Source organism: Malaya genurostris, chromosome 2 (assembly GCF_030247185.1).
Source record: "Malaya genurostris strain Urasoe2022 chromosome 2, Malgen_1.1, whole genome shotgun sequence".
NCBI lineage: Eukaryota > Metazoa > Arthropoda > Insecta > Diptera > Culicidae > Malaya > Malaya genurostris.
In genome coordinates, this window is record NC_080571.1 from 133,082,077 (window position 1) to 133,108,048 (window position 25,972).

At 39.8% G+C, this 25,972-nt stretch overlaps 1 protein-coding gene across 5 annotated transcripts in view; it reads right to left on the minus strand.

Annotated features, from left to right (window-relative positions):
- The window catches only part of LOC131432472 (PHD finger protein 12), a 129,442-nt gene that overhangs the window by 24,074 nt on the left and 79,396 nt on the right, over positions 1-25,972 (minus strand). For 2 of the 5 annotated variants that reach the window (XM_058598777.1, XM_058598776.1), the window contains 5 exons: positions 22,049-22,239; positions 21,369-21,993; positions 20,692-21,310; positions 20,034-20,626; positions 19,703-19,974 (listed from right to left, as the gene is read on the minus strand). In XM_058598777.1, the coding sequence (XP_058454760.1) occupies positions 19,703-19,974; positions 20,034-20,626; positions 20,692-21,310; positions 21,369-21,932 (2,048 nt within the window). In that variant the 5' untranslated portion in view covers positions 21,933-21,993; positions 22,049-22,239. Of the gene's footprint in view, positions 1-19,702; positions 19,975-20,033; positions 20,627-20,691; positions 21,311-21,368; positions 21,994-22,048; positions 22,240-22,290; positions 22,460-25,972 lie in introns of those variants that run through there. The other 3 variants (XM_058598775.1, XM_058598774.1, XM_058598778.1) reach the window with 3 other exon arrangements.

The window sequence follows — 25,972 nt, forward strand, 5'->3', positions numbered from 1 at the left end:
AAAATATTCCATTCCGAAACTAAGTAATTAATTATGAAGTTTTCCGAATCTCTCCTGCACACGATTTCAATCTTCCCCGAATGTTCCCACAGCATTGACCTCCTAACAAAGAAGTTTGAGTCAGTCCGAACGATTAAAAGGAGAAAGACATATTCGTTCCAGAGAAAGACATATTCTTCTCCGTATATCGCATTATCAAGTTTATAAGCTAAGAAAAAGAAACCTACTTCAAATAGGGGGGTCGTCGAACGTAACTCAATTCCAACCAGTCAACTAGGTCCGGCGTGAGAGTGCGTACTTTAATATTCATTGGTACTCAAATGGCGCTCTCGAGAATTTATTTAGAATTGTATGCGTTACTGAGAGTTGGCCATCAACGCGAGGGGCCATACAATACTTAATACTACATACTGGTTGCACTGAACGTATAAATTCAGTGGAATCAGCAGGAGTAGTACCGGCTGCATCACATGAGTGTAAGTGTCCCATGCTCTAATGGAATAAAAGTATCATCCACCAAAGTTATCAGCTTTTAGCTGCACCTTTCTTGTCAAATTCTTCTGAACGCTTTTCTTCAGATGTAAGATCATACATGAACCTGTTTATATATAAATTTAGCGATGAACAAACTGACTGCGTTTGTGATAGAGTGAAATGAATAGTGTGGAACGAGAATGATTTTTAATGTTATCTTGTATATCATATATTCAAAGCAGGGGTCTTACATCAACATGCTAGAATGCGCACTTTAATATTATTGGCCCAAGGTGAACATTGTAAAATTTATCAATATTCTTTTTTCTTCAGAAAAAGATCTACGACTATTGTTACCTATACCCTTCACCCTCTTCACTTAAAAATTAACTTTGATTGTATCCATTGATATCCATACTACCCATTGTAAGAACAAGAAATATGATATACGTATCAAACATGAAGTATGTAATATACAAATTTCTGACACCAGGCAACTTGGTTTACTGTTGATGTTTATTGTGGCTAGCCATTTTCAGATTGAAGAGAGTAGAACAGCTACCGATGAGAGCAAACAGCAATATTCACGAGACTTACGACATTTTTTATCCGCTACAGTAATGGCGAAGTACGGTCGGCGACTGCTGCCATTTGTGCTGTTTGTTTGTTTCGTGTCATTCTCCAGTACCGTTTGCAACCCTATACTACACTTTTAACGCACATCTCCGGCGTATTGGACTCGCGAAGAACGGTCTCTGCAATGAGCCAAACCACCAATTCCACCAGTCACTACCGTGTGGTCGTGCGTAGAATATCGTAACGCCAGGTCTGAGCTATTGGAATCTCTCAGAGCCCGAGGTAGACCGCATGGGGTTAGTGTTCGGGATGTATTGGTGAGTAGGTACTTATAGGTATGTGGTGACGCTCTTAATGAATACACAGTAAAACGCATTCGAGCATTCCTTGCCGTTTCGGGACAGGCACGTTTGGAACGCCTTCTTGGAGCCTGCGAATTAGGTGATATGCGACCGACACATCTCTTAGCAAAAATGCAGAAAATGGCTGCCGGATTGACCGTCACGGACGATCTGCTGAAAATGTTTTTCCTGCAACGAATGCCTTCGCACGTAAAAGCAGTTCTCGCCATCAGCGATGGAACGATGGGGAAGCTCGCTGAAATGGCCGACAAAATGTTAGAAAACACTTGTTCGTAACATATCGTTACAACTAGTAGCTGTTCGGAAGTCTCACCGATAGCTGATGTACAAGGTCAGATCGCAACGCTGACCGCAGAAATTCACCGACTTAAGTCAGAGCGCAGTACTTCCCGTAGCCGGTCTACCTCAAGATCCAGTCGCAACGTTAACGACGACATCTGTTGGTTTCACAGGAAATTCGGGGGGCGAGCCACTAAATGTCGCGATCCTTGCAGATTCCATTCAAAAAACTAACGGCTCGTTCATTCGAACGGCGGGAGTGAACGCCATGCCGGAAAGCCGCCATATACTTCTTTACGATCGCACCTCAAAAACCAAATATTTAATCGACACTGGCTGCGATGTTTCCATCATTCCAGCCACCAGTAAGGACAGAAAACACGGTGCGGCTTCATTTAATTTACATGCAGCCAACGGGTCCAAGATCCATGTTTACGATAAATGTTTTATTACAACGGGTTTGGGTCTAAGACGACGATTCAACTGGCTTTTTTTGGTTGCGGATGTAGGCGTACCGATAATCGGCGTAGATTTTCTTGCTGCCTTCGGGATTTTGATAGACTTAAAAAACCGTCGTCTGATTGACGGCCTCACCAAGCTGACTTCCACTGGCGGATTAACCAACACACCGATTCACAGTGTTACAGTTGTCGCATCAGACCATCCTTTTCGCGAGCTACTTTCGGAATTCAGAGAAGTCACTACCAACATCAATCCAAACAACGGTTCAAAACGACGTCACCCACCATATTCAAACGAAAGGTCCACCGGTAGCATCCAAGTGTCGGCGAATGGCACCTAATAAGGTGGATGCGGCTAAATCAGAGTTTCAGGTAATGATGAATCTGGGTATTTGTCGGCCCTCCAGTAGCTGTTGGACAAGCCCCTTGCATTGCGTTCCCAAGAAAAATGGGAAATGGAGATTTGTAGGGGATTACCGGGCCTTACATAAAATCACCGTACCAGACCGTTACCCCGTCCCTCACATCCACGATTTGTTAAACGATTTTCAGGGAAAATCCGTATTCACTACCATCGATCTCGAGCGAGCATATCATCAAATTCCGGTGGAGGAGGAAGACGTACCCAAAACCGCCGTCATAACACCCTTCGGATTGTATCCGAATTGTACTTCGGATTCTCCAATGCGAGCCAAACGTTTCAGCGATTCATGCATACGGTGTTCGGTGACATGAATTTCGTGATAGTGTTCGTAGATGACATCTGTATAGCATTACGTTCATTGGAGGAACACTACATGCATGTACGAGGGGTATTTGAAAGATTAAAATCCTTCGGTCTGGTTATAAATGTGGAGAAATGTAAATTAGCTGAAAAATGCGTTGACTTCCTTGGTTATGCGATAAGTGCGGAAGGAATTTCACCACTGGCAGAACGCGTAAAAGCGGTCACTCAGTTTGCAACACCTTCCACCGTAAAAGAAGGTGCGATTCTCCTACACTACCCGGACACATCGAAGCAAATGAGCTTGATGGTAGATGCATCCAATTCGGCAGCAGGAGCAGTACTTCAACAGTTCGACAACAACAAGTGGGTTCAGCTCGGTTTCTATTCGGACAAGTTTTCACCACCACAGATGAAGTACTCAACGTTCGGGCGAGAACTAACCGCGATGAAGCAGGCAGTACAGTACTTTCGTCACATGTTGGAAGCTCGAAAATTCGTCATCTATACCGACCACAAACCGCTAACCCACGCTCTGTCGTCCAGCCCGAACAGTCGTCTCCCGCAAGAAGATCGATATTTGCGATTCATATCACAGTTTACTAGTGACATTCGTCACATCAGTGGACAATCAAATACCGTAGCAGACGTTCTTTCTCGAACAGAAACTATCTCTACACCGATGCCGATTGACTACGAATATGAATAGCGGTCGCCCAGGAAACTGATGATGAACTTAAAAGTCTACTACATTCTTCGACAGCGTTAAAGTTGATGCTACGCAAAACACCGCTAGCAAAGTAAGACCATAGATACCACCTCAGTACAGACAACCAGTACTGCAGTACGTTCATGGAATAGCTCATCCCGGACTGCGAACTACTCGGCGACTACTAACAGATCGTTTAGTGTGGAAAAATATGCATAAGAACATAAAGCTTTACGTCCAAATGTGCATACATTGTCAACGTTCTAAAGTTCAACGCCACACTAAAGCTCCCTTGGCTAATTTCCTCTTACCAGATAGTCGCTTTCGGCACGCTCATGTAGACATCGTTGGCCCGCTTCCACCATCCAATGGTTATCGTTATTTGCTGACGATGGTTGACCGTTTCTCTCGTTGGCCTGAGGTGGCTCCTATGTATGAAATGTTGGCCGAAACCGTTGCACGCGCTTTGTGTTCGATGTGGATATCACGATTCGGCGTACCCGAGACCATCACTACCGATCAAGGTAGGCAATTCGAGTCCGAACTCTTCAGAGAATTATCGAAAACAATGGGCGCACAGCATATTCGCACAACAGGGTATCACCCACAAGCGAATGGCTTAGTTGAACGATTTCACCGTACCCTCAAAGTTACAATTATGGCCGTCGATGCAAAGCATTGGAACGATCAACTTTCTATGATAATGTTTGGATTGCGCGCAGCCTTTCGAACGGATTTCGGCTGCTCAGTATCTGAACTCGTCTATGGACAAGCATTGCGGCTACCCGGCGATTACTTCGAGGCGACAAGCCAACAGACTAACAGGAGTGAGTTTGTGGAAAAAATGCGAAATACAATGGGTAAGCTGAAACCAGCACCTCCAAACCACCACGCTAAACCAACCATTTTTATGAGCTCTGAACTTTCAACGTGTACCCACGTTTTCGTCAGGATCGATGCAGTTAAGAACCCTTGGTTCAACCGTATGAGGGGCCCTTCAAGGTGATTCTACGACATGCAAAGTATATGGATGTTTTCATCAACTCCAAAGTTCAGCGAATCTCGATCGACCGAATCAAACCAGCGTTCATTTGCGACGAAGAAATTTCAAAACAAGCTCCGAAGAGCAAAGTTACACAATCAGGACACAGGCCTTCCTGGTGTAACTGGGGGGGATTCTGTGGTGACGCTCCTTATGATTACATAGTAAAATTCATTCGAGCACCCCTTGCCGTTTTGCAATGAATAAGAAGAACTGGAATTGCGCAGTTATAAATAAGAACACGAATAAACATGTTAGAGAGTACGCCGCGCTCGTCTTTTATTTCTCGTCTCGCGGAACTTTCCCACAGGTATCTATAAGTACTGTTGTTCTGTCTTCCTGTCTAATATGTTGTTCAGTCTTCCTCAGAAAATCTTCTCCTTAAGATCGAGTCTAACATACGCTCGATCTTACTCATCCTCTGCCTGTCCACCATTTCCATCGGAATTACTTTGATCTTTATGACGCCCTAACCGTTTCGCCCCCACCCTTTCCGTTTCTTCACCATTTCTGCTGTCAACTAATAAGATTTTTTTTAAAGTTTGGTTTTCGAGCGGTTACTTCTAAGACACTGATGATGAATGCAAATAGCATTCGACATACCGGTATATCTCTGTCACTATTACGTTTGCATCATAACGAAATATTTTTTTTCATAATGGAATCTAATAGGACTAATCTTTTTTTAGAACGGTTTAAGATTTTTGTCGACTCTAGCTCCCTTCCACTGTTAAATCTGATTTATGCATCATTACTTCTCTCTTTTTCTCTCTTTCTCGTCTGCAAAATTACCAACCATGGCTCACCGAGGGTCGCCCTTGATGATGAGCAGCATGCGGACCACTCGCCGGGTCTTCACTATTTTATGGTAAGTAGTTATTTAAAATTAGGAAATGCTCTCGGCATCTTAGAGCTTAAGCAGTGTGTCTTTAAACTTATATTATTAAATAAAAATTTGATAAACGAAATAAATTTTGAGTGAAGTGAAAATTACATAGGTCGTTTGCCGATTCTGATTCTGATTTTATGATTGCTCGAAATAATTTAAATCCAATGATAAATTTTGAGCAGAATGATGTTCGCCAGAACAGCTAGTATCATTTAATCTTTAATTTGTCACTTGAGTTCATAGTAGAACAAATTCACTAGCATTTATTTAATCAACAAGCCCCGATCTCATATCTACCCGGTGTCAAATGATGACTGGTGACTCCTGTTTTTAGCAGAATGAGGAGGTGCGGAGTATTAGCAAGCAGTGGGACAGAGTGCAACTTGTGGGATATAGATACGATAATAGTATACGAACGATCAATGCGTCTCCTACAAGTCTGAAGTGTTTCATACTTGACAGCTATGTAAGTGTCAGCGCGAACATCAATCAGAATTCGGCGCAGTAATCCTTGACTATGAACGAGAACAAACAGCGACTGGCATCGACCTCTTTTAGCTACAAGTCGCTGAGAAGGTAAGACGTGGTAACAGTGAACCTGATATGTGGAGTGATTCCCTGCAATTCCATTCTCAATTCCCACATTTGGCGATCATGCCAGGAGATATGAGAAATGAATTTCTATTGTTCTAACAAGTTTCTTAGATTGGTTGGGGATCACTCACGCATTGAAAAAAAAAGTGGGTGGGTAATGTCAGAGACATAACTGGATGTCGTGAATACGAAAACAACTGACATGTCCCTAACACTTCCGAATATCAATTGGTTGATCAATTGTATGAATTATGCAAGCATTCTCCTTTTTCACTACTAGAATTTGAAACGATGCACCTTAAACTAAAGTACAGATTAGTTACATTAAGGCCTGAGGCCAGTGTGTTTTCGGGTGATTTAGAGAGTTATTTTCACGCTTCAAATCTGATTTTCTCAGAAACGGTGACGAATATCAAAAAACCAAACTGACAATCTGTTAGAAAATTAGTTTAGATTATTCTGTGAAAATTTCAGAATGATTGTTTAACTTTAGCGGTCGAAAAAGTCTTTTTTCTGAAGGAAGAATTGCATAGCTCAAAACGGCAACTTTCAACTTGTTCATTGAATATCTCGCCCTCAAAAGCATGGATCAAAAATCCATCCTGACAATGTCTAGATAATTTAGATTAGTGCATAAAACCATATATGTTGTCGCGATAATAATTAAGTGAATATTATTTTTGTAAAGGTAAGTTCATTTCTATGGCGGCACCATTTTTTCTGCTCTTCTATCCTGGTAACGTTACGAAACATGAGAAAGAAATAAAATCGGCTCAGCAAGGCTGCAAGGCTTACGAGAGAGCTTGGAGAGAAATGTAATACGCACAGCGAGCCACGTGGTTTTTCGCGACCTACTGGCCTCAGCCCTTAAACATTCTGAAACACAAATATTATGAAATAACCAGTATAGTTCTTATTAATAAAAATAGCCGCATACAGAATTTTAATGTCGAATATTTCATTTCGGATTGGCATAATTTATTGAAAGAAACTATCAATATGTGGTAGGGATTCGTTTCTAGCATTCAGAAGGGTCAAATTGCGTAATTCTCTACGACATGAAACTCTGAAACATTTTTCGCAAAAACAAAGAAGGTTTCACTTGATCTCGATTACTGTGAATTTCACACAGCGAAAAGCGCACAAATCTAACCAAACTGTTCTAGATTTGCACTAAATTGAGGATGGACCTTCGATTTGCGAACAACAAATCCTAATAGATCTTTAGAAAACTTTTAGAGCCATTAGAACGGCTGATTTTGTGTAATGCTCTCCACCATTGTTTTTTCAACAATGCAAATGACTGGCAGCTGTGACGTAACTAGCTTTGCAAACGACACAAAATACATCTGCTCGCAGTGGCGATAGAATCCAAACTGATCCAATTTTGGTTAAGAGGTTTCTTTTTACGTGATTTAGTCTGTTGCTTTTTCACTAATGGGCGGTCCTAACGGCTTTAAAAATAGAAGCATATAGAATCTTAATTTCGATTATTTCCTTTCGGATTTGCATTTCATTGGAAGAAACTATCAGAGTGCTGTACGGGATTCATTCCTGTCTTTCAGAAGGACCAAATTGTGGAACTCACTACGATGTTTAGCTCTGTTCGGAACATTCTTCTTGAACAATTTGTTGTACAGCACCAGATATTTTGTTCTCTTCCTCAGAACGCGTTCTGATTGGCTGGTGTTGACATGGGTCAAATGAGACAGGTTTTTCAATAGTGTACTATTGAAATACTTCAATGCTGTTGCTATATACGTTTAAGTTGAAAAATTTCGATTCTATTGGTAGTTAGATTATATAAATCTTTTCACAGATCACTGAGTTATGAGCTTTAAAAATACGAGAAAGGCAAACGCGCCTTATGAATTATTCTCTTTGATACTCGTTCATACCAAACATTTCAGAAAAGTTTATTTTTGAATTATTGGAGATTATGTCACACAACCGAAAATTTTATCATAAAATTGTGATCATATTTCTGATGGCATGTAGCAAAAAATATGTTGATACGTTAGATACAACAAGAGATATTCACGATCAAAAAGTTAGTAAGTCGTATTCACGACAAAAAATGGAAGATTCGTATGAACGTTCGGAAAAATGGTATGCGAAGAATACGGTTGTTTTTTTTTACAAGATAGCGATTTTCTTTCCTCGTGCTATGAAAAAAATATCGCGAAAAAAACAAATCTACTTACTCCGAGTTCCTAATGGAGACAGAGATACAGGAGACTACAACGAAGAATGGCTTTGAATGTTGCACAACAGCTGTCATCTCGTGCTTGCTAAGGTAAAGCGTATACTGCGTGAAAGAGACTGGTGGTAAAGTAGGACACTGAAGCGTGGGTCCCGGGTTGGCGGTTCAATGCATAGGACGCTGGTCTTACAAGCCAGTTGTCGTATGTTCGAGCCCCGACCTGGAAGGATTCTTAGTGTCAGTAGGATCCATAGTACTAGCCATGCAATGATTCTGTACACTAAGAATTGGCTGCGAAGTCTGTTGAAACAGAAATGCCAAATTCCACCACAAAGGAATGTAATGCCAAGACTTTGCTTTGAAGCGTGGGTTGAGGCAGACCCTGTCAGCTGAAATCAACTTTCAGCTCAGTAACGCCATCGCTCGGCATTACATTCAACTTATCATGTCAGTTGTATGGGTGCGCAGTGCTGCTATTTTGGCGCGCACAAATTTGACATTTTTCTCCTACTTTATGTATGAGATTTGATACGGACTCGCTTGAGGGCCCAAAAAATAGGGCACCAGAAAATATTTTCAAGCGTGAAGGACATTCTCAAATATAAGATGTTTTGTTGTGAGCGAGGGGAAAATGCTGTTTTTAGTACTGCATATTTTCCTCAATATATCGGTTTTATTGAGGAATAAATGAAGCTCAATAAAAATATCATGATCGGCTACAGGAAAAACTCCAATCTGCGGTACAAGGAAAAACTCCAATCTTCAGATGCCTACAATGAAACGGCCCAAACTATAAAATACCATCTACAGACATGTTGAAGATAATGATAACTACATTCGTATCTGTAAGCGCGAAAGTTCAGATTACTAGTTATAATAGAGTATTGGTTGTTACTTTTTATCTGCCATCTGACACTGGTATGTTAGCACCAGCTCAGCCTCCTGCTATGACGTCATGTAAATGTGGCCAGCATCATTTTGCAAAAACCAAAACAATGAAGAAGAATGGCTAACAAAAAAATTGGATATTAGAAACTACTTGTTTATTCAGTAACCTTTACCGCACTTCCCCACAAATTATCGATAAGAATATCATCACTACGATAAGGAAATTAAGATACTCGATTTAAAATGCTCGAATGTTTGTTTACCATACTCTGAGAACTCTGATTGCCCACCAAATGCTCCAGATATTGGCTACGATTGCTTGCTTGCTAGAGCGCCTTATCCTTGCCACCGGGCTGCACCAGCCATTTGAAAGTACACCGATTACGTTGAACCCCTCGCGTTTCGGGACCCAAGCACTGCGATGTTTGATACTCATCGCGACCCTCAAATTGTGAAAATAACTTAAACTTGATGCCCCAAAACACTATCTGCTGTATTTTAGGTAAACCGGTCTGTAATTTTAGCGCAACAAACATGGTAAATCGTAAAACGATTGTATTACTGATTGTTTATTTACAATGCAATCACCTGATTTTGAAGCTTCGATTTTGATCGCAACAAGATGACGTCGTGACAGGAGACTGTTTTTTTAGAGAAGAGGGAAGATGTGGGATATAGATACGATAATAGTATACGAACGATCAATGCGTCTCCTACAAGTCTGAAGGGTTCCATATTTGACAGCTATGTAAGTGTCAGCGCGAACATCAATCAGAATTCGGCGCAGTAATCCTTGACTATGAACGAGAACAAACAGCGACTGGCATCGACCTCTTTTAGCTACAAGTCGCTGAGAAGGTAAGACGTGGTAACAGTGAACCTGATATGCGGAGTGATTCCCTGCAATTCCATTCTCAATTCCCACACAACTGTTGATAAGGAACTAACATCTTACTACAGATGTCTCGATTATCAACCCACTTTGTGACTTGCTAATATTCTTAACGTGGGAAGTGTGCAACATGTAAACTTGTATTAAAAAAATTATAAATTTTATATTATTAATAGTAACTATCCTATGCCCCTAAGCTTAGGATGATGAACTACAGGGCGCGTACCCTGATTGACGGATGAGGGTGGGAGTAAAAACTGTAAAACGTAAAGGTAAAACGAATTTATTATATCATCTGGATTGATCACGGAGTTGACATGACTGATACTGCTTGAGATTGACAATGGGCCATTGGGTGGTTTCAGGCATTTCTGATGCAATTGGGATGCTTATTCGCCCTGGTTCTGTATTTCGTTCGAGTCGGATTGTTTCGATCGAGTGTGAAGTTTTGCATTCTGTAGCTCGATCGAGTTCGAGTTTTCCATACAAAGGAATCACTCGATCGAATTACAGAATGCAGGTTTTTACATTCGTTCGACGGGGTCCGATTCGATCGAGATGCAGAATGGGGGTGATTAATATATCACATTCGTCCTGAACAGGTTTTTTTTTCATAAAATATATTTATTAAGGCCCAATGCGTTAGCTCTATGATGCCAAAGGCATTTTGTAATAATAAGGATTATGTAGGTGCTGGCCTCTCATGTTTTACTGGTGACGTTGCTACTCAATGGTAGTGTCCGTATGGGTAATGTAAGACGGGGGATTGGGAGAATCGGGCGGATGTTAGTGTCGAACCTATAGGTGAAGAGTATTCTTTGTCTCGAAAAGAGTAAGGAAAACTTTCTATGCCAAATGTAACGGATCACACTTGTATATTAATGTGTTTAAGGTATTGGTAAATGAGAAGCATATAGGAACTATCCCGACTCGCCAACACATCCCGAACCGGAACCTCAGGCGGTCTACCTCGGGCCCTAAGGGATTCCAGAAGCTCCGACCTGGCGTCACGATACTCTACGCACGACCACACGACATGCTCGATGTCCTGATAACCGTCGCCACAGGTGCAGAGACTGCTCTCCACGAGCCCAATACGCCGGAGATGTGAGTTGAAAGTGTAGTGATTTGACATGAGCCGTGACATAACGCGAATGAAATCACGACTCACGTTCATCCCCTTGAACCAAGGATTCGTCGATACCTTAGGGATAATGGAGTGTAGCCATCGTCCCAGTTTGTCATTCGTCCATGAAGTTTGCCAACTTTCAAGAGTTTTCTGACGAGAGATATTGAAAAATTCATTGAAGCAGATTGGTCTTTCATAAATATCACCTTCTAATGCGCCCACTTTAGCCAGTGAGTCAGCCTTTTCATTGCCCGGAATGGAACAATGCGAAGGGGCCCAGACTAACGATATTGAATAAGACCGTTCAGATAAAGTTCGCATGTGTTCCCGTATTTTCCCCAGGAAATATAGAGGATACTTTCCTGGCTTCATTGCCCGGAGAGCTTCTATTGAGCTTAGACTGTCCGTGACAATGAAGTAATGGTCTTTGGGCAAGGTTTCAATGATCTCGAGGGTGTACTGAATAGCAGCTAATTCTGCGACGTAAACTGAAGCCGGATCACTGAGTTTGTATGAAGCGGTGATGTTCTGATTGAAGATGCCGAAGCCTGTGGACCTATTGATGTTTGATCCGTCAGTATAAAACATCTTTTCACAGTTGACTGTTCTAAATTTATTATAAAAGATATTAGGGGCCACTCGAAGGCGTACGTGATCCGGAATTCCACTAATCTCTTCTCTCATGGATGTGTCGAAAAACACAGTAGAATCAGAAGTATCCAAGAAATGAGCACGGTCGGAAACAAACGAAGAAGGATTAATATTCTGAGCCATGTAATCAAAATACAAGGACATAAAACGGGTCTGAGAATTGAGCTCGACAAGCCTTTCGAAGTTTTCCATCACCATCGGATTCAGGATGTCGCATCGGATTAGCAATCGATATGAGAGATTCCAGAATCGATTTTTCAACGGTAAGACACCCGCCAGTACTTGAAGACTCATCGTATGAGTCGACTGCATGCAACCTAAGGCAATACGAAAACAACGATACTAAATTCTTTCCAGTTTATTGAAATGGGTGTTCGCGGCGGATCGGAAGCAGAAGCATCCATATTCCATAACGGACAATATCGTTGTTTGATACAGCCTTATCAGGTCTCCTGGGTGGGCACCCCACCACGATCCGGTTATTGTACGAAGAAAGCTGATTCTCTGTTGGCATTTTCGTTTCAGATATCTAATGTGACATCCCCAGGTTCCTTTGGAGTCGAACCAGACCCCGAGATATTTAAATGTGAAGATCTAAGCTATGGTTTCACCCCCTAGTTGAAGCTGTAATTGTGCTGGTTCTCGCTTCCTTGAAAATACAACCAGCTCAGTTTTCTCCGTAGAGAACTCGATACCCATCTGAAGAGCCCATGTCGACAAGTTGTCGAGGGTATCTTGCAATGGTCCTTGGAGATCGGCAGCTTTGGGTCCTATAATAGACACAACGCTGTCGTCGGCAAGTTGTCTTAGCGTGCAAGATGTGTTGATACATTCATCAATGTTGTTTACGTAAAAATTGTATAAAAGGGGGCTTAAGCATGAGCCCTGAGGAAGACCCATGTAGCTAAATCGTATTGTCGACAAATCACCATGCGCGAAATACATGTGTTTCTCGGACAATAGATTATATAAAAAAGTGTTCAAAACCGGCGAAAGACCATGCTGGTGCAACTTCTTAGATAGGATATTTATAGAAACTGAATCAAAAGCCCCCTTGATGTCTAGAAATACTGATGCCATTTGTTCTTTACGAGCAAATGCCATTTGAATGCTACCCAGACTAACGATATTGAATAAGACCGTTCAGATAAAGTTCGCATGTGTTCCCGTATTTTCCCCAGGAAATATGGGGGATACTTTCCTGGCTTCATTGCCCGGAGAGCTTCTATTGAGCTTAGACTGTCCGTGACAATGAAGTAATGGTCTTTGGGCAAGGTTTCAATGATCTCGAGGGTGTACTGAATAGCAGCTAATTTTGCGACGTAAACTGAAGCCGGATCACTGAGTTTGTATGAAGCGGTGATGTTCTGATTGAAGATGCCGAAGCCTGTGGACCTATTGATGTTTGATCCGTCAGTATAAAACATCTTTTCACAAATGACTGTTCTAAATTTATTATAAAAGATATTAGGGGCCACTCGAGGGCGTACGTGATCCGGAATTCCACTAATCTCTTCTCTCATGGATGTGTCGAAAAACACAGTAGAATCAGAAGTATCCAAGAAATGAGCACGGTCGGAAACAAACGAAGAAGGATTAATATTCTGAGCCATGTAATCAAAATACAAGGACATAAAACGGGTCTGAGAATTGAGCTCGACAAGCCTTTCGAAGTTTTCCATCACCATCGGATTCAGGATGTCGCATCGGATTAGCAGTCGATATGAGAGATCCCAGAATCGATTTTTCAACGGTAAGACACCCGCCAGTACTTCAAGACTCATCGTATGAGTCGACTGCATGCAACCTAAGGCAATACGTAAACAACGATACTGAATTCTTTCCGGTTTAATGAAATGGGTGTTCGCGGCGGATCGGAAGCAGAAGCATCCATATTCCATTACGGACAATATCTTTGTTTGATACAGCCTTATCAGGTCTCCTGGGTGGGCACCCCACCACGATCCGGTTATTGTACGAAGAAAGCTGATTCTCTGTTGGCATTTTCGTTTCAGATATCTAATGTGACATTCCCAGGTGCCTTTGGAATCGAACCAGACCCCGAGATATTTAAATGTGAAGATCTAAGCTATGGTTTCACCCCCTAGTTGAAGTTGTAATTGTGCTGGTTCTCGCTTCCTTGAAAATACAACCAGCTCACAAGGGGCAAATCACTCTAAACTTTGTCTGAACTCAAACAAGTTTTACCGGAAGTAAAAAAGTTTAGCAGGGATCTCGCTGGATTAGAATAGGATTAGAGAAGTTTAGCCGAGATCTGGAAAAGCATTATTTTGACATAAGAAACCGTAAACGTGGAAGCAGAGTTGCCAGATATTTTAATAGAAAACTGTACTGCTTTGTATATAAAATCTGTATTTATCTGTATTCACTAATGAAAGGAAATTTCGGAAAAAAATGATGTTTAAATATGTTATTCTATTAGATTATTGTTAATGAATGGCAAATGCAAGGAGCATTCCTTTATATCGTAAGTCCTTGCCGCACTGACAAGAGCATACAACGGCGAAATTTAATTGTTTTTGTTATCAACCACAATTGAATTGAAAATCCATATACTTTTTCCGTTTGAAAATGATGACTTGGAATTCAAACATGGAATTCAAACGCCCAATACGCAACGTCAAGTCAGGTCATACAACTTTTCAGTCTGACAATAAAGTTTCATGACGCCATGACTTCCTTGAACATGAGTTCAAATTGGTTTCAAATTATGATATAAATGTATTTCAGCGTTCATCATTAAACAGCTGCACGATAAAATGTTCATTTTAATATGGGCAATCAAACACGCTTAGACGGAAAAGTTTCATTATTTCTTTCTTACTTTTTGTGGTATTTGTATAAATCTGTATTTAATTTGAAAAATCTGTATAAAATCTGTACTCTGTATTAAATCTGTATGCGCATGTAAAAATCTGTATAATACAGATAAATCTGTATAAATGGCATCTCTGCGTGGGAGCACGAATGACAGATACACTTCAAACAAGATTAAGCAAAACTAGGTTGGATTAGTTTTAAATTACACAAGCTTATCTAGACTAGTTGGGATTAAATGAGATTGGAGAAGATTATTTTGGAATTACATGAGTTTATTAGTATGAGATTGTCTAGAGTTTAGAGTGATTTGCCCCTTGACCAGCTCAGTTTTCTCCGTAGAGAACTCGATACCCATCTGAAGAGCCCATGTCGACAAGTTGTCGAGGGTATCTTGCAATGGTCCTTGGAGATCGGCAGCTTTGGGTCCTATAATAGACACAACGCTGTCGTCGGCAAGTTGTCTTAGCGTGCAAGATGTGTTGATACATTCATCAATGTTGTTTACGTAAAAATTGTATAAAAGGGGGCTTAAGCATGAGCCCTGAGGAAGACCCATGTAGCTAAATCGTATTGTCGACAAATCACCATGCGCGAAATACATGTGTTTCTCGGACAATAGATTATATAAAAAGGTGTTTAAAACCGGCGAAAGACCATGCTGGTGCAACTTCTTAGATAGGATATTTATAGAAACTGAATCAAAAGCCCCCTTGATGTCTAGAAATACTGATGCCATTTGTTCTTTACGAACAAATGCCATTTGAATTTCTGTTGAGAGCAACGCAAGACAATCGTTCGTTCCTTTGCCCCTGCGGAATCCAAATTGTGTATCTGAAAGCAAGCCATTAGTCTCGACCCAGTTATCATTTTTTCGAACAATTTCCGGACGCAGGAAAGCATAGCAATCGGCCGATACGAGTTGTGATTGGAAGCTGGTTTTCCTGTTTTTGAATGGCGATCACTCTCACTTGTCTCCAGTCATGTGGGACAATATTACCCTCAAAGAACTTAATAAATTCAACAAACGTCTTTTGGCAGGGTCAGGCAGATTTTTCAGCAAGTTGAATTTAATTCTGTCTAGCCCCGGTGCTTTATTGTTACACGACAAAAGTGCAAGTGAGAACTCTACCATCGAAAACGGTGTTTCGTTTGTATTCGATGTCGTGACGCGAGAGATCTTCTGTTCCGGAACAGAGTCTGGACAAACTTTTTTGGCGAAATCGAATATCCAGCGGTTTGAATATTTTTCGCTTTCGTTAGTGGTGTTTTTGTTGCGCATTCGTCGGGCTGTATTCCAAAGAATGCTCATCGATGTTTCTTTTGTTAATCCATCAACAAATCGGCGCCAGTAACCTAATTTCTTTGCTTTAATTAAGTTCTTCATTTGCAAGTTTAACACCGCGTAACTCCGATAATTGTCAAGTGTTCCATTTTTTCTAAACTTTTTGAACGTTGAAGTTCTTTCCGCGTTTAGTGATGAGCACTCTTTGTCCCACCACGGATTGGGAGGACGGATGTTAGTTTTCGCGCCGGGTACACGTTTCGTCTGAGCTTGAGTCGCGGTGTCGAGAATCAAGCCAGCCAAAAACTTGTACTCTTCCTCCGGAGGAAGTTCTTGTGTTGTTTCTAGTTTCTCAGATATCGAATTTGCGTAGCATTTCCAATCAATGTTTCGTGTGAGGTCATACGAAACATTGATTGTTTCCGATGGTCTTAATCCGGTGGCGATTGAAATTACGATAGGCAGATGATCGCTACCGTGGGGATCAGAGATTACCTTCCGCGTGCAATCCAACCGTAGCGATGTCGAGCAAAGGGATAAATCCAGCGCACTTGGTCTTGCTGGTGGTGCAGGAATTTGTGTCATTTCTCCCGTATTCAAGATTGACATATTGAAGTTGTCGCAGATATCATGGATCATAGCTGATCTGTTATCGTCGTGAAGACTGCTCCATCCCATACCATGTGAGTTAAAGTCTCCTAAAACCAAAGTCGGTGCAGGAAGGAGCTCAATGATATTACTGAGCCGCTGATGCCCAACCGAGGCTCTTGGGGGAATACAGACGGAAGCAATGCAAAGGTCCTTACTTTTGATTGTAACATGACATGCGACAACTTCAATACCTGGAATCGATGGGAGGTTAATGCGATAGAAAGAATAGCATTTTTTGATCCCCAAAAGTACTCCTCCATAGGGATCATCTCGATCCAGACGAATAATGTTAAAATCGTGGAAGTTTAAGGGTATTTCAGAAGTTAGCCAAGTTTCGCACAATGCAAATGCGACATTTCAGATTATTTACTAGAAATTTGAAAGGATCTATTTTTGGGATGATACTTCTACAATTCCACTGTATGACAGTGATTGAATCCCTAACCTCTAAGGATGACTTAGCCATCGAAGGATACGATCGCTGAAAGAAGGGGCCAATTTGCAGTCATCTGCTTCAAATACGTTTTCACTGTAGGCATGAAAGCAAATAAAATGCTTTTAAGAGGGTCAGAAATATTAAAATTTTTAAAGATCCAGTCCACAACATCAGAGAACTTGATAAGTCCAGCAGTTCCAAGATGGTTCTCTTGTTGGTTTTCAGGGACGCTTGGAGGGGGTCGGTGTCCCAGCAAGTGGTGGGAATTCCTTCTTAGAGTTTAGATTATTGCAGCAATGGGAAGCTATATGCCCCAATTGTTTACAGTTGGTACAGTTCATTACTCGCGGTACAAAGAGACGAACGGGCAGACGAACCCGGTCCAAGAGGACGTAGTTGGGTAAAGCCGAGCCAGCAAAGGTAACTCGATAAGAATCTGATTGGGGATAAGATTTTGTTCCATCCGCGGCGATCGATACTGAATGCAAGCGTTTGCAACCCAGTATCTTGACATTCTTAAGTAAGGGGTCTTTAAAACAACCTGCTCCGTACTTAAGAATGTCCTCACAAGTCAGAGTCGAATCGGTTACCACGCCGTCTATTTCGACTTCACGAGCTGGTACGTACACGCGGTAGTCCCGCGTAAAGTGCTCATTTCGAACAATCTCGTTTGCCTGCTGAGAGCTGGTTAGTAAGACCCTGAGCTTGTCTGGACGTACTTTATCTATTCTTTTTATAGTAGAATATCGCGAGGTCAGGTCACGAGATATTTTCAAAATATTCAATTTTTTGTCATTCGATTTGGTCCGGAAATATACCGCTTAAGGTCCGACCGGGAGTGCAAGCCCGGGATAGCTCTTAATGCGAGTCTTACTGATGTCAGCAGAAGTTTCCATTTTATCATCTGGGGGAGGGGGATTATTAACAGAAGACACTATTATGGCACGGAATTGTCTCCGCGCAGATAACAGTAAAGGTATTTAAATTCAGTAGGAGAAAATGAAAAAAACTACACTTAGCTTGTAATCCTTATTCTAGGAGCGGCCGTCGGGACTGGTTCTCGTCGACCGATATATCAAAAACACGGCAGTGCAAAAAACCTCCGAGAAGGAAAAAGCAACAATTGCCTGTGTTCTCTATGTCCAACGGCACTTTCTACTTGTAACGTACGATAACTACACACAGTTTGTTCAATATTATTACTAGGCACTGTTAAAGTCCACCAACTCAATAAAAACGATAGAAAACGGAAATTTTCACTTATTTGTATATTAGACGAAAAAATGACGCGCAAAATTCTTTTCCGTCCGCTCAAGCGCACAGCCTACTGAGCATTTTTTGGCCTGAACAGGTGAATTGAATTTAAAAAGTGGACTTATTATTATCAGGAACAGAGATGCCAGATAAAAATGTCAAATATCTTCAGACAGCGTTGCAAAAGTCTGTATATCCGAAAACAAATCTGCTGTTAGCAAATATGGCAGAAATTTCTCTATGATGTAAAACTAAACGAACTTGGAAAAAAAGGTCGCGACAATTTCAAAAGTCTGTAAAAATCTGCAGATTTGCAGACAAATCTGCAGTTCTGGCATCTCTGATCAGGAATAAGAGTGGATTGACATCTTATGAACCGTTAAGAAACTTTCAAACCTTTCCAATGCGGTTCAATATCGGTACTGATGTTATACAAGTTGCATTGACGGCGAAACTGATTCGGGCAGGTGTGAAGACGTTTTAAGCAATCGTGCCATTATGTACATACTGTGGCTTCCCTGGACAATCTGGTGTTGAATGCGCATCCTTACCTTACATTATATAATTCAACAAACTCACTAACACCTGACTTTATTTTATCTTATTTTATTTTCATGGTGGAGGCGCAATGAAACGAGAATGTTGAAATAAGGAGCTGTTATCGAAGGCCTAAGACCAAGGAAATTTTAGAAAGAAGAACCCTGGGGCGTCCCAAGAGAATGATGAAAAGAAGGTACTTTGTGTGATAACTCGACTTTTGGTAAGTTGCGGTAAGGTGGGGAGAGAGGGGTAAGTGCACTAATATTTTATTGTCACTTTATTATTATCATCATCATTATTGTTATTATTATAATTATTATTGTTCCGTACGCTTTATTTTCTGCCATAAACACAGTAGTTAGTAGTAGTTAGTAAACTTCTAAATGCTATATTTCCCTATTTATCTCCACTATCCCTAACCTAATGTATCTGAAACCAGTGGGACTCAGAGCAGCGCCTGCTGGTGGAGGAAGCCGGTGTGCTATACGGTCTAGTGCATATCAACAATCAGGCTTTAGTAGGCTCATAACCAGCTTGTAGTGAACCTCACTCAAGCAGATGAGCGGACACTGTCTGCCAGGTTGTGGGCTGATAAATTACAATTACAACATTGAAAATTTACAATATGTTATTTACTCCATCAGTGCATCAGGTGTAACGTATAAAACACGTATGGTGACGTTTAAAGTGTTGCGAAATACATAGTAAATGTTCATACTAACGTGAAATTGTAGAATTGTCATAAAATATTATTCTAGGTCATTCAATTCTTATTCCCGCATAAAATGTCACTGCTAATTTCATAGGATAAAAAACGATACTTACATAGCATTTGAGAAAAAGTCGTATTTCTCACGGTTGATTTGACGTGAGGCATCAATTAGCTTTATCATATCTTTTCGAATTTTCTGTTTGTCGATTCGTTTATCCCCACTCAAATCGTCATATTCATCTTTTTTCGTTTTTTTGTTTGGTGGATGTTCCGAATCGACGGAAGCTTCGAGTTTGGTTTGCATAGTAAAATCACATGAATACAATTGTCCATTAACTTCTGTTCCAAACTCGGAATAGTTCAGCAGCTCAAACATTTTAGTTACCTAATCTCAAGTTCAATATATTAAATCACTTCAAGGTTATTACCAAAAATACCATTTACCTCATCATAGAAGATCGTAGCATGTTTTTCAGAGATACATTGACAGTTACCATACTGATTTAATTGTATGTCATTACCGCGTCCAATTCCTATTGATATTGCACGATATCGCATGTAAACAGAATGTGAAAAGTTGGGTTTTTCATAAAAATTGTTGTGTTGCACTCCTGCAGCAATGGGAGTGATAACAGCTCGTGCACGAAGATCCTGACATGTCATACATTTACTAAGATTTCCAGAGAGCTGCTTTTGTTCATCAATTGGAGAAATCGCGTCCGATTTGTTCTTTATTTCCAGCTTAAACGACGAACAAGGAAAAGAAGCATACTTATCTGAGCCTTCATGTTCTCTCTTTGGGCTAGTGAATTCTCTAGCAATACGTTCAATGTCGTCCTTAGTTAATAGTTGACTGGGTAATGGCATGGACTTGGCAAGATCGTCTTTTTGTATTATTTTTTCAATTGTTTTCATTGTTTCAGTTTTTGAATCCTTCTCTATTTTGTGGCTGTCCTGTACCATTATTTGCTGCAGTCGTTGGTATGCCAACATTTTAATTAGAGAGTCGTCAAGACATGATAGTTCCACGTTTACTGCTGAAAGATAAACAAGCAAGACTCAATCAAATTCAAGCTGGAATTTTACGCAATTTAAAACTCACTCTTCTGCAAATCAGTCCCATCATTGATAAACTCGTTGACATTAATTTCTTTTATCGGTTTGAATTCAACCTCTTTCAATTTGCTAAATTGATTTTTAATTTCTTCGGATTTTTCTTCCACCTTTACATTTCTTGTGTGTAATGCTTTGAATTTTTTTACTTTAGAGCTAGTGTTAATTTTTGCAGATGATTTTAGAATTGTATCTTGATGTATTTTCTCAGAATTTGGGTTATCGTTTTCAAATGAAAAATGTCCAGGTTTTTCTATTTTCTCACCTGCATCTTTTATTTCCTTAAGCTCCTTATTTATCATGGAAATTAGTTGCAAATCATCGTAGCCTGAAGTTTTGCAATCAACATATTTTACTCGTTTGGTTCGCAATAAAACACGTAGAGATGGTATTAAATTAGAAGGATTGCTGTAATGAAACTGAACCATTGCTGGAACATCTATTCGATCACGCAATTTCGGTTTTTGTTTGATACGAAACGGTGGATTGCAACGATAAACTTTACGAAAAAATTCATTTTTTACGCTGTCCTGATCAACAATTGCATTGAAATGATTCCACAATTTCATGCGCTCTGTCGCAGAAACTGAATTTACTAATTTCCAATCCTAAAAATAAATCAGAACGCTTTGTGACATAGTCATAAGCTTTAAAACATTAACTTACAATGTATTGTTCGACATGATTCGGACACATCCACATGGCAGTCGGAAGTGCCGTTAAAGGGGGATCAAGACAATCCTGGTGGAAAAATAAATCACAGTAATCACAAGCAATCAGCGGTGCTAGTCGACAAGATTTGCCGCAAGCATGACACGTTTTCGCCGGTAGAGGTACCAACCCTTGTACGTCTAACTCGTAAATTTTACGTCCTCTAGTTCCTCGTTTACTATTCCCATTTTTACTCACGTAATCTTGTTTTTCTGTCCCAGGAAAAGGAAAATGAGAGTTTATTTCACGAGGCAACTCAAATTGACGTGGATTGAGAATTCGAGCTGCACGAATTAGTTGATCCATTGGAGATAAATTTGACGTATCTTGTTTCATAAGATTTTCTAATTCTAGATCTTCTTCCCTGGTAACATTATTTGACTTATCGTGTCCGACACTGGCTACGGAATTTTTACGAGAACTACTACGGTTACGCATTTTTTTAATTTTCAATTGCAATGACTCCGTGGATTCTAAACGATATTCTTGCTGCGGTTCACATTTCAATGATTCTGTCATCTTGCAAGTATGACATATCCAAAGTCCATTAGGAATGTCTCCGTCATCAAGGGGAGGATCACTAGAAAAGTAAAATTGTACAACATAGAAAAAAGACAAACATGTTCAGAGCTAACTGGCAATTGAGATGAAAGCTGGATGGACACCGATCACAACAAATCAAATCTCCCCCTTCCTTGCAAGCATCACAGGTGTCATTATTATGACCACGTCCTGGTTTTCGGTAGTAAGGATGATTTGTTTTTTTTCCTACACTTTTAGAACAAGGTTCTCCAGATTCCGGTGGTTTTATGAGCGCTTGAATAAGCTATAAAATGATTAATTACGACACTTAAAGGAAGAATATCAAAATTCTTACAGGCATCAGGCCATCGGCTGTATTCAAATCATACTGAACTCTGTTCTTAGACATTTTATTGTATAGTAATATTAATTTATCAGACCAGAAAACTGGTGGCCTCCAGTGGAGGTTGGTTTATTTTTTCTACACGCTAACTTGTGCCAGACAGTGCTGTCAACTGTTTTTTTTTTTCCAAAAACCTGTATTTGGCGGAAAAATCTATCTGTACAATATCTTTCTCGAAAAATCAAACATCGATTTAGTGCGGAAACTGACCTGGTTTACCCCTATGGAATCCAACACAAAAACTGATAATCGGTATTTATCTGCATAAAAATTGAAATATTGGTATTTTGAGAGAGCATAGTTGTATTCATGTATCGAGCAGCGTTGTCAGGTTGCCAGATTTTCCTCGCTTCAACAGATACTCGAACTAACCAGATCTTTTGCCAGATTTTCCAAATTTTCTCAGACTTTCCAATTTTTTTCTAGATTATGTCAGATCTCGCTAGATCTTTTCGGGTTTGGCCTCTATAGGATAGGTGAGGAGACCGTTTTTTTGTTTACTAAATATGAAGCCCGGCAAAAATTTCCTTGTATATAGTAGACCCAGACAAATCCAGATAAACTTTTGAGTTTAAATCGATTTTTGAAAAAATAACCTCTGGCAACTCTGGTATCGAGTCAAAAAATCGGTATAATACCGAGAAATTGGTATAGTTGGCAGCGCTGGTACGAGATCCAGAGATGCCAGGTAAACATTTCAAATATTTTCAGACAGGGTTGTAAAAGTCTGTAACACCGCCGTGAAACGGCCCATCCGCTGGCTGAGCCACCAGTCCGAGACAAGAACCTTTTCAAAAGAATACGTAAATACTAAACAACTACCGCAGCGTCACCTACTCGTGAAAAATAAAACCAGGGAATTCCCCCGCCACCTCAGGGAGGTATTCACCAAAAAATTATTCAAAAATCTTCTTCGAAGCGCCATCTACCATCAGAATAAAAAAGTTGGAAACTCCCTCACCAGAGAAAAAAAATTAGCAATTGGCACGTTGTCGCAAAGCTGATTTACGGGTAGCGACACCTGCCAATGAAAAATGGAACCAAGAAAAGGAGGATTCTTTCGGAAATTTTCATATCGGCAGTAGTGATTTTCAACATATTTATCGTTTATTCAATAGTACTAATAGATATCAGCAATAAAAGTACACTCGGAGTAGAAGAAAATGGATTTCAAAGTGATTACCACTCCTATTGTTAGTGCAAACTACGATTAAACATGGAAAATCTTCAGAAATGTGTGAAATTGGGTAAGGTTGAGTTTTGTCGGATCAACATTTTTTTAAAGAGAAACCAGTGTAATGTTGATTTCTCGAGAACTAGAATGTATAGCGATCGAGTACTATTTATTTTGGATACTTTATTTGTAATTTCCAGGCATTTGAAAAATGGTATCAAACCAAGTTTAATGCTCTATTCTGAATAAACGGTAGATTTCGTACAATGAACTAAGATCAACATTACCACCTCAGAGTAAGTTTCTTCAACTTCTACAATGATTTTTCAAATGAATTTGCCCGTTTTCAAAAGAAATCGTTGAAAAGGTGGAGATATTAGAAATTTTCCTACAGATTTGACAGCTCTTGCTGAAAGTATCATCTTTAAACAAGCAGCGCCTCTACATTTCAGTTTTGCGACAATATGCCAATACGTTGGACAATTTCGAAAGTAGGAAAAAAATAACAATTCCCCGCAGATGGCTGGCTATGTCTGCCAGCCATTTTTGCCGGAATTCTGCCAGTTTTTTTGTTATAAAATCCAGATTAAAATTTTGTAACTGACATAAATTATGCATCTAGAACTAGAACACTCCTGAACATGCCCTAACCAATCAATTGTCCGACAAAGGTATAAATTGAAGACAAACGCGAGAAAAGGTCCTAAGCGCAAATGACAGTTCCTCTTTATTTACTTTCTCTTTCGAATATTACGGTCCAATCAGCAATCTTTCCATCTAACACTTCACATAGGATAATAGCAAAAACCATCAACTTTCGATATGCACTGTAGAATTTGTTGGAAATTACTGGAATTTGCCGTAATAATTGAAAGAGAATGTAAACCAAGAGAAACTGTCATTTGCACTTGGGACCTTTTCTAATGTTCATCGAGAATTGTCCACTCGTTATTTCCACATGCTAGTTATTATGACACTAATAGTAAGCATGAAAACTTCATACGCAATTCAACAAGATATTTTAAACGAAAAAAACAGATCAAAAGCATGTATTCCGGATTATGAATACTCAAATACTTGAAATACGTGAAAAATATTCTGACCAAATCGAAGCATTGCGATATGTGTCAGACGAAAGATATTTTATAATCGAACAAAACATTGAAAACTGATCAAAAGGCTATAGCAGGATAAGCATGTGAAATCTGCCCCCAAAGGGAATTCATGTTGTTATACCACATTCGAAAGATCATAGACTGGAAACAATTTTCTCAAAGTTTCAACCCTTTAACTGCCATATTGACGGAGCTAGGGTGGTTCTATTGATTTTTATTTTATTTGATTTTTTAAGAAACCGCTCCTCCGAAAAATTTGAAAAAAACAGATATATTTTAGGCATTATGAGGAAGGTTTACAATTTTTTTTTCAAAATTTTTCAATAGGTATTTCTTTAATTAAAAATACTTGAAAGATTTGAAACATATTTTTTTCTCTTCCTCTTCCTTTTTTGTTCTTCTTTTTTTGATAAATAAGGAATTTTTGGACATGTTAAAGTGGTATGTTTTCGTATTTTTAAAAAATGTGGATGACCAACATATTTGATTTTTTCTAAAAAATATTTATCAGTCGACCATGCGTCCCCATCAAATTCTGAGAGAAGGAAACGCATGGTGCTTTGTTCTAGGAGTTTCTAGTAGTAGTCAACCATGCGTTCCCATCAAGTTCTGTTAGAAGGAAACGCATGGTGCTTTGTTCTAGTAGTTTATGCAACTCAAGCAGGGCTTAGGAATCAAAGTAACGAAAAGGAGGAAATGAGTTTCAACCTTTGCATAATACATACACGATCATACTTCGGGTACAACCTAAAGAGCTACGAAGCAAGAACTTACTGGTATGTGGTTCATATATGAATGGTAGTAATATATGAACGTCGCGAGTATCACATATATGAAATTCGGTTACGGCAGTCAGTTTTTTACGTGTTGCAGATGGATGTAATAAAAGAATAATGAAAGAAATAATGAAAATTTCGTTACAGTTTCAAAAGTTATCATAAAGATATGTTACCGAGGGATGTCGATAGTTTTCTGGAAAAATGTGCGATAAAGATAAAGTTGGAATTTTGTGTTTGAGAACGTCAATCGAATATCTTTATGATGGTTTTCAATGGCTTGTGTACTGAGGGCACTATATATTTATATATTTATTCTAAAATTTGAAACAACAACAGATATAAAAAATAGTGCTGCGTTATTTTCCGTTCTTGAGTTATAACCTTTTGCATAATTGCAAGTCATGCATTTATCGACCATGTCCATTAAAAAACTTGATTCGATGAACCGATTTCTTCAATTTTTGGGTATATTGTGTACTCCGTACTTTCCAGAAAATATCTGAGAATACATAACGATGTCTTATGTACCAATCAACTCAGTAAGTGATTATTCCCTCTCAGAGGAA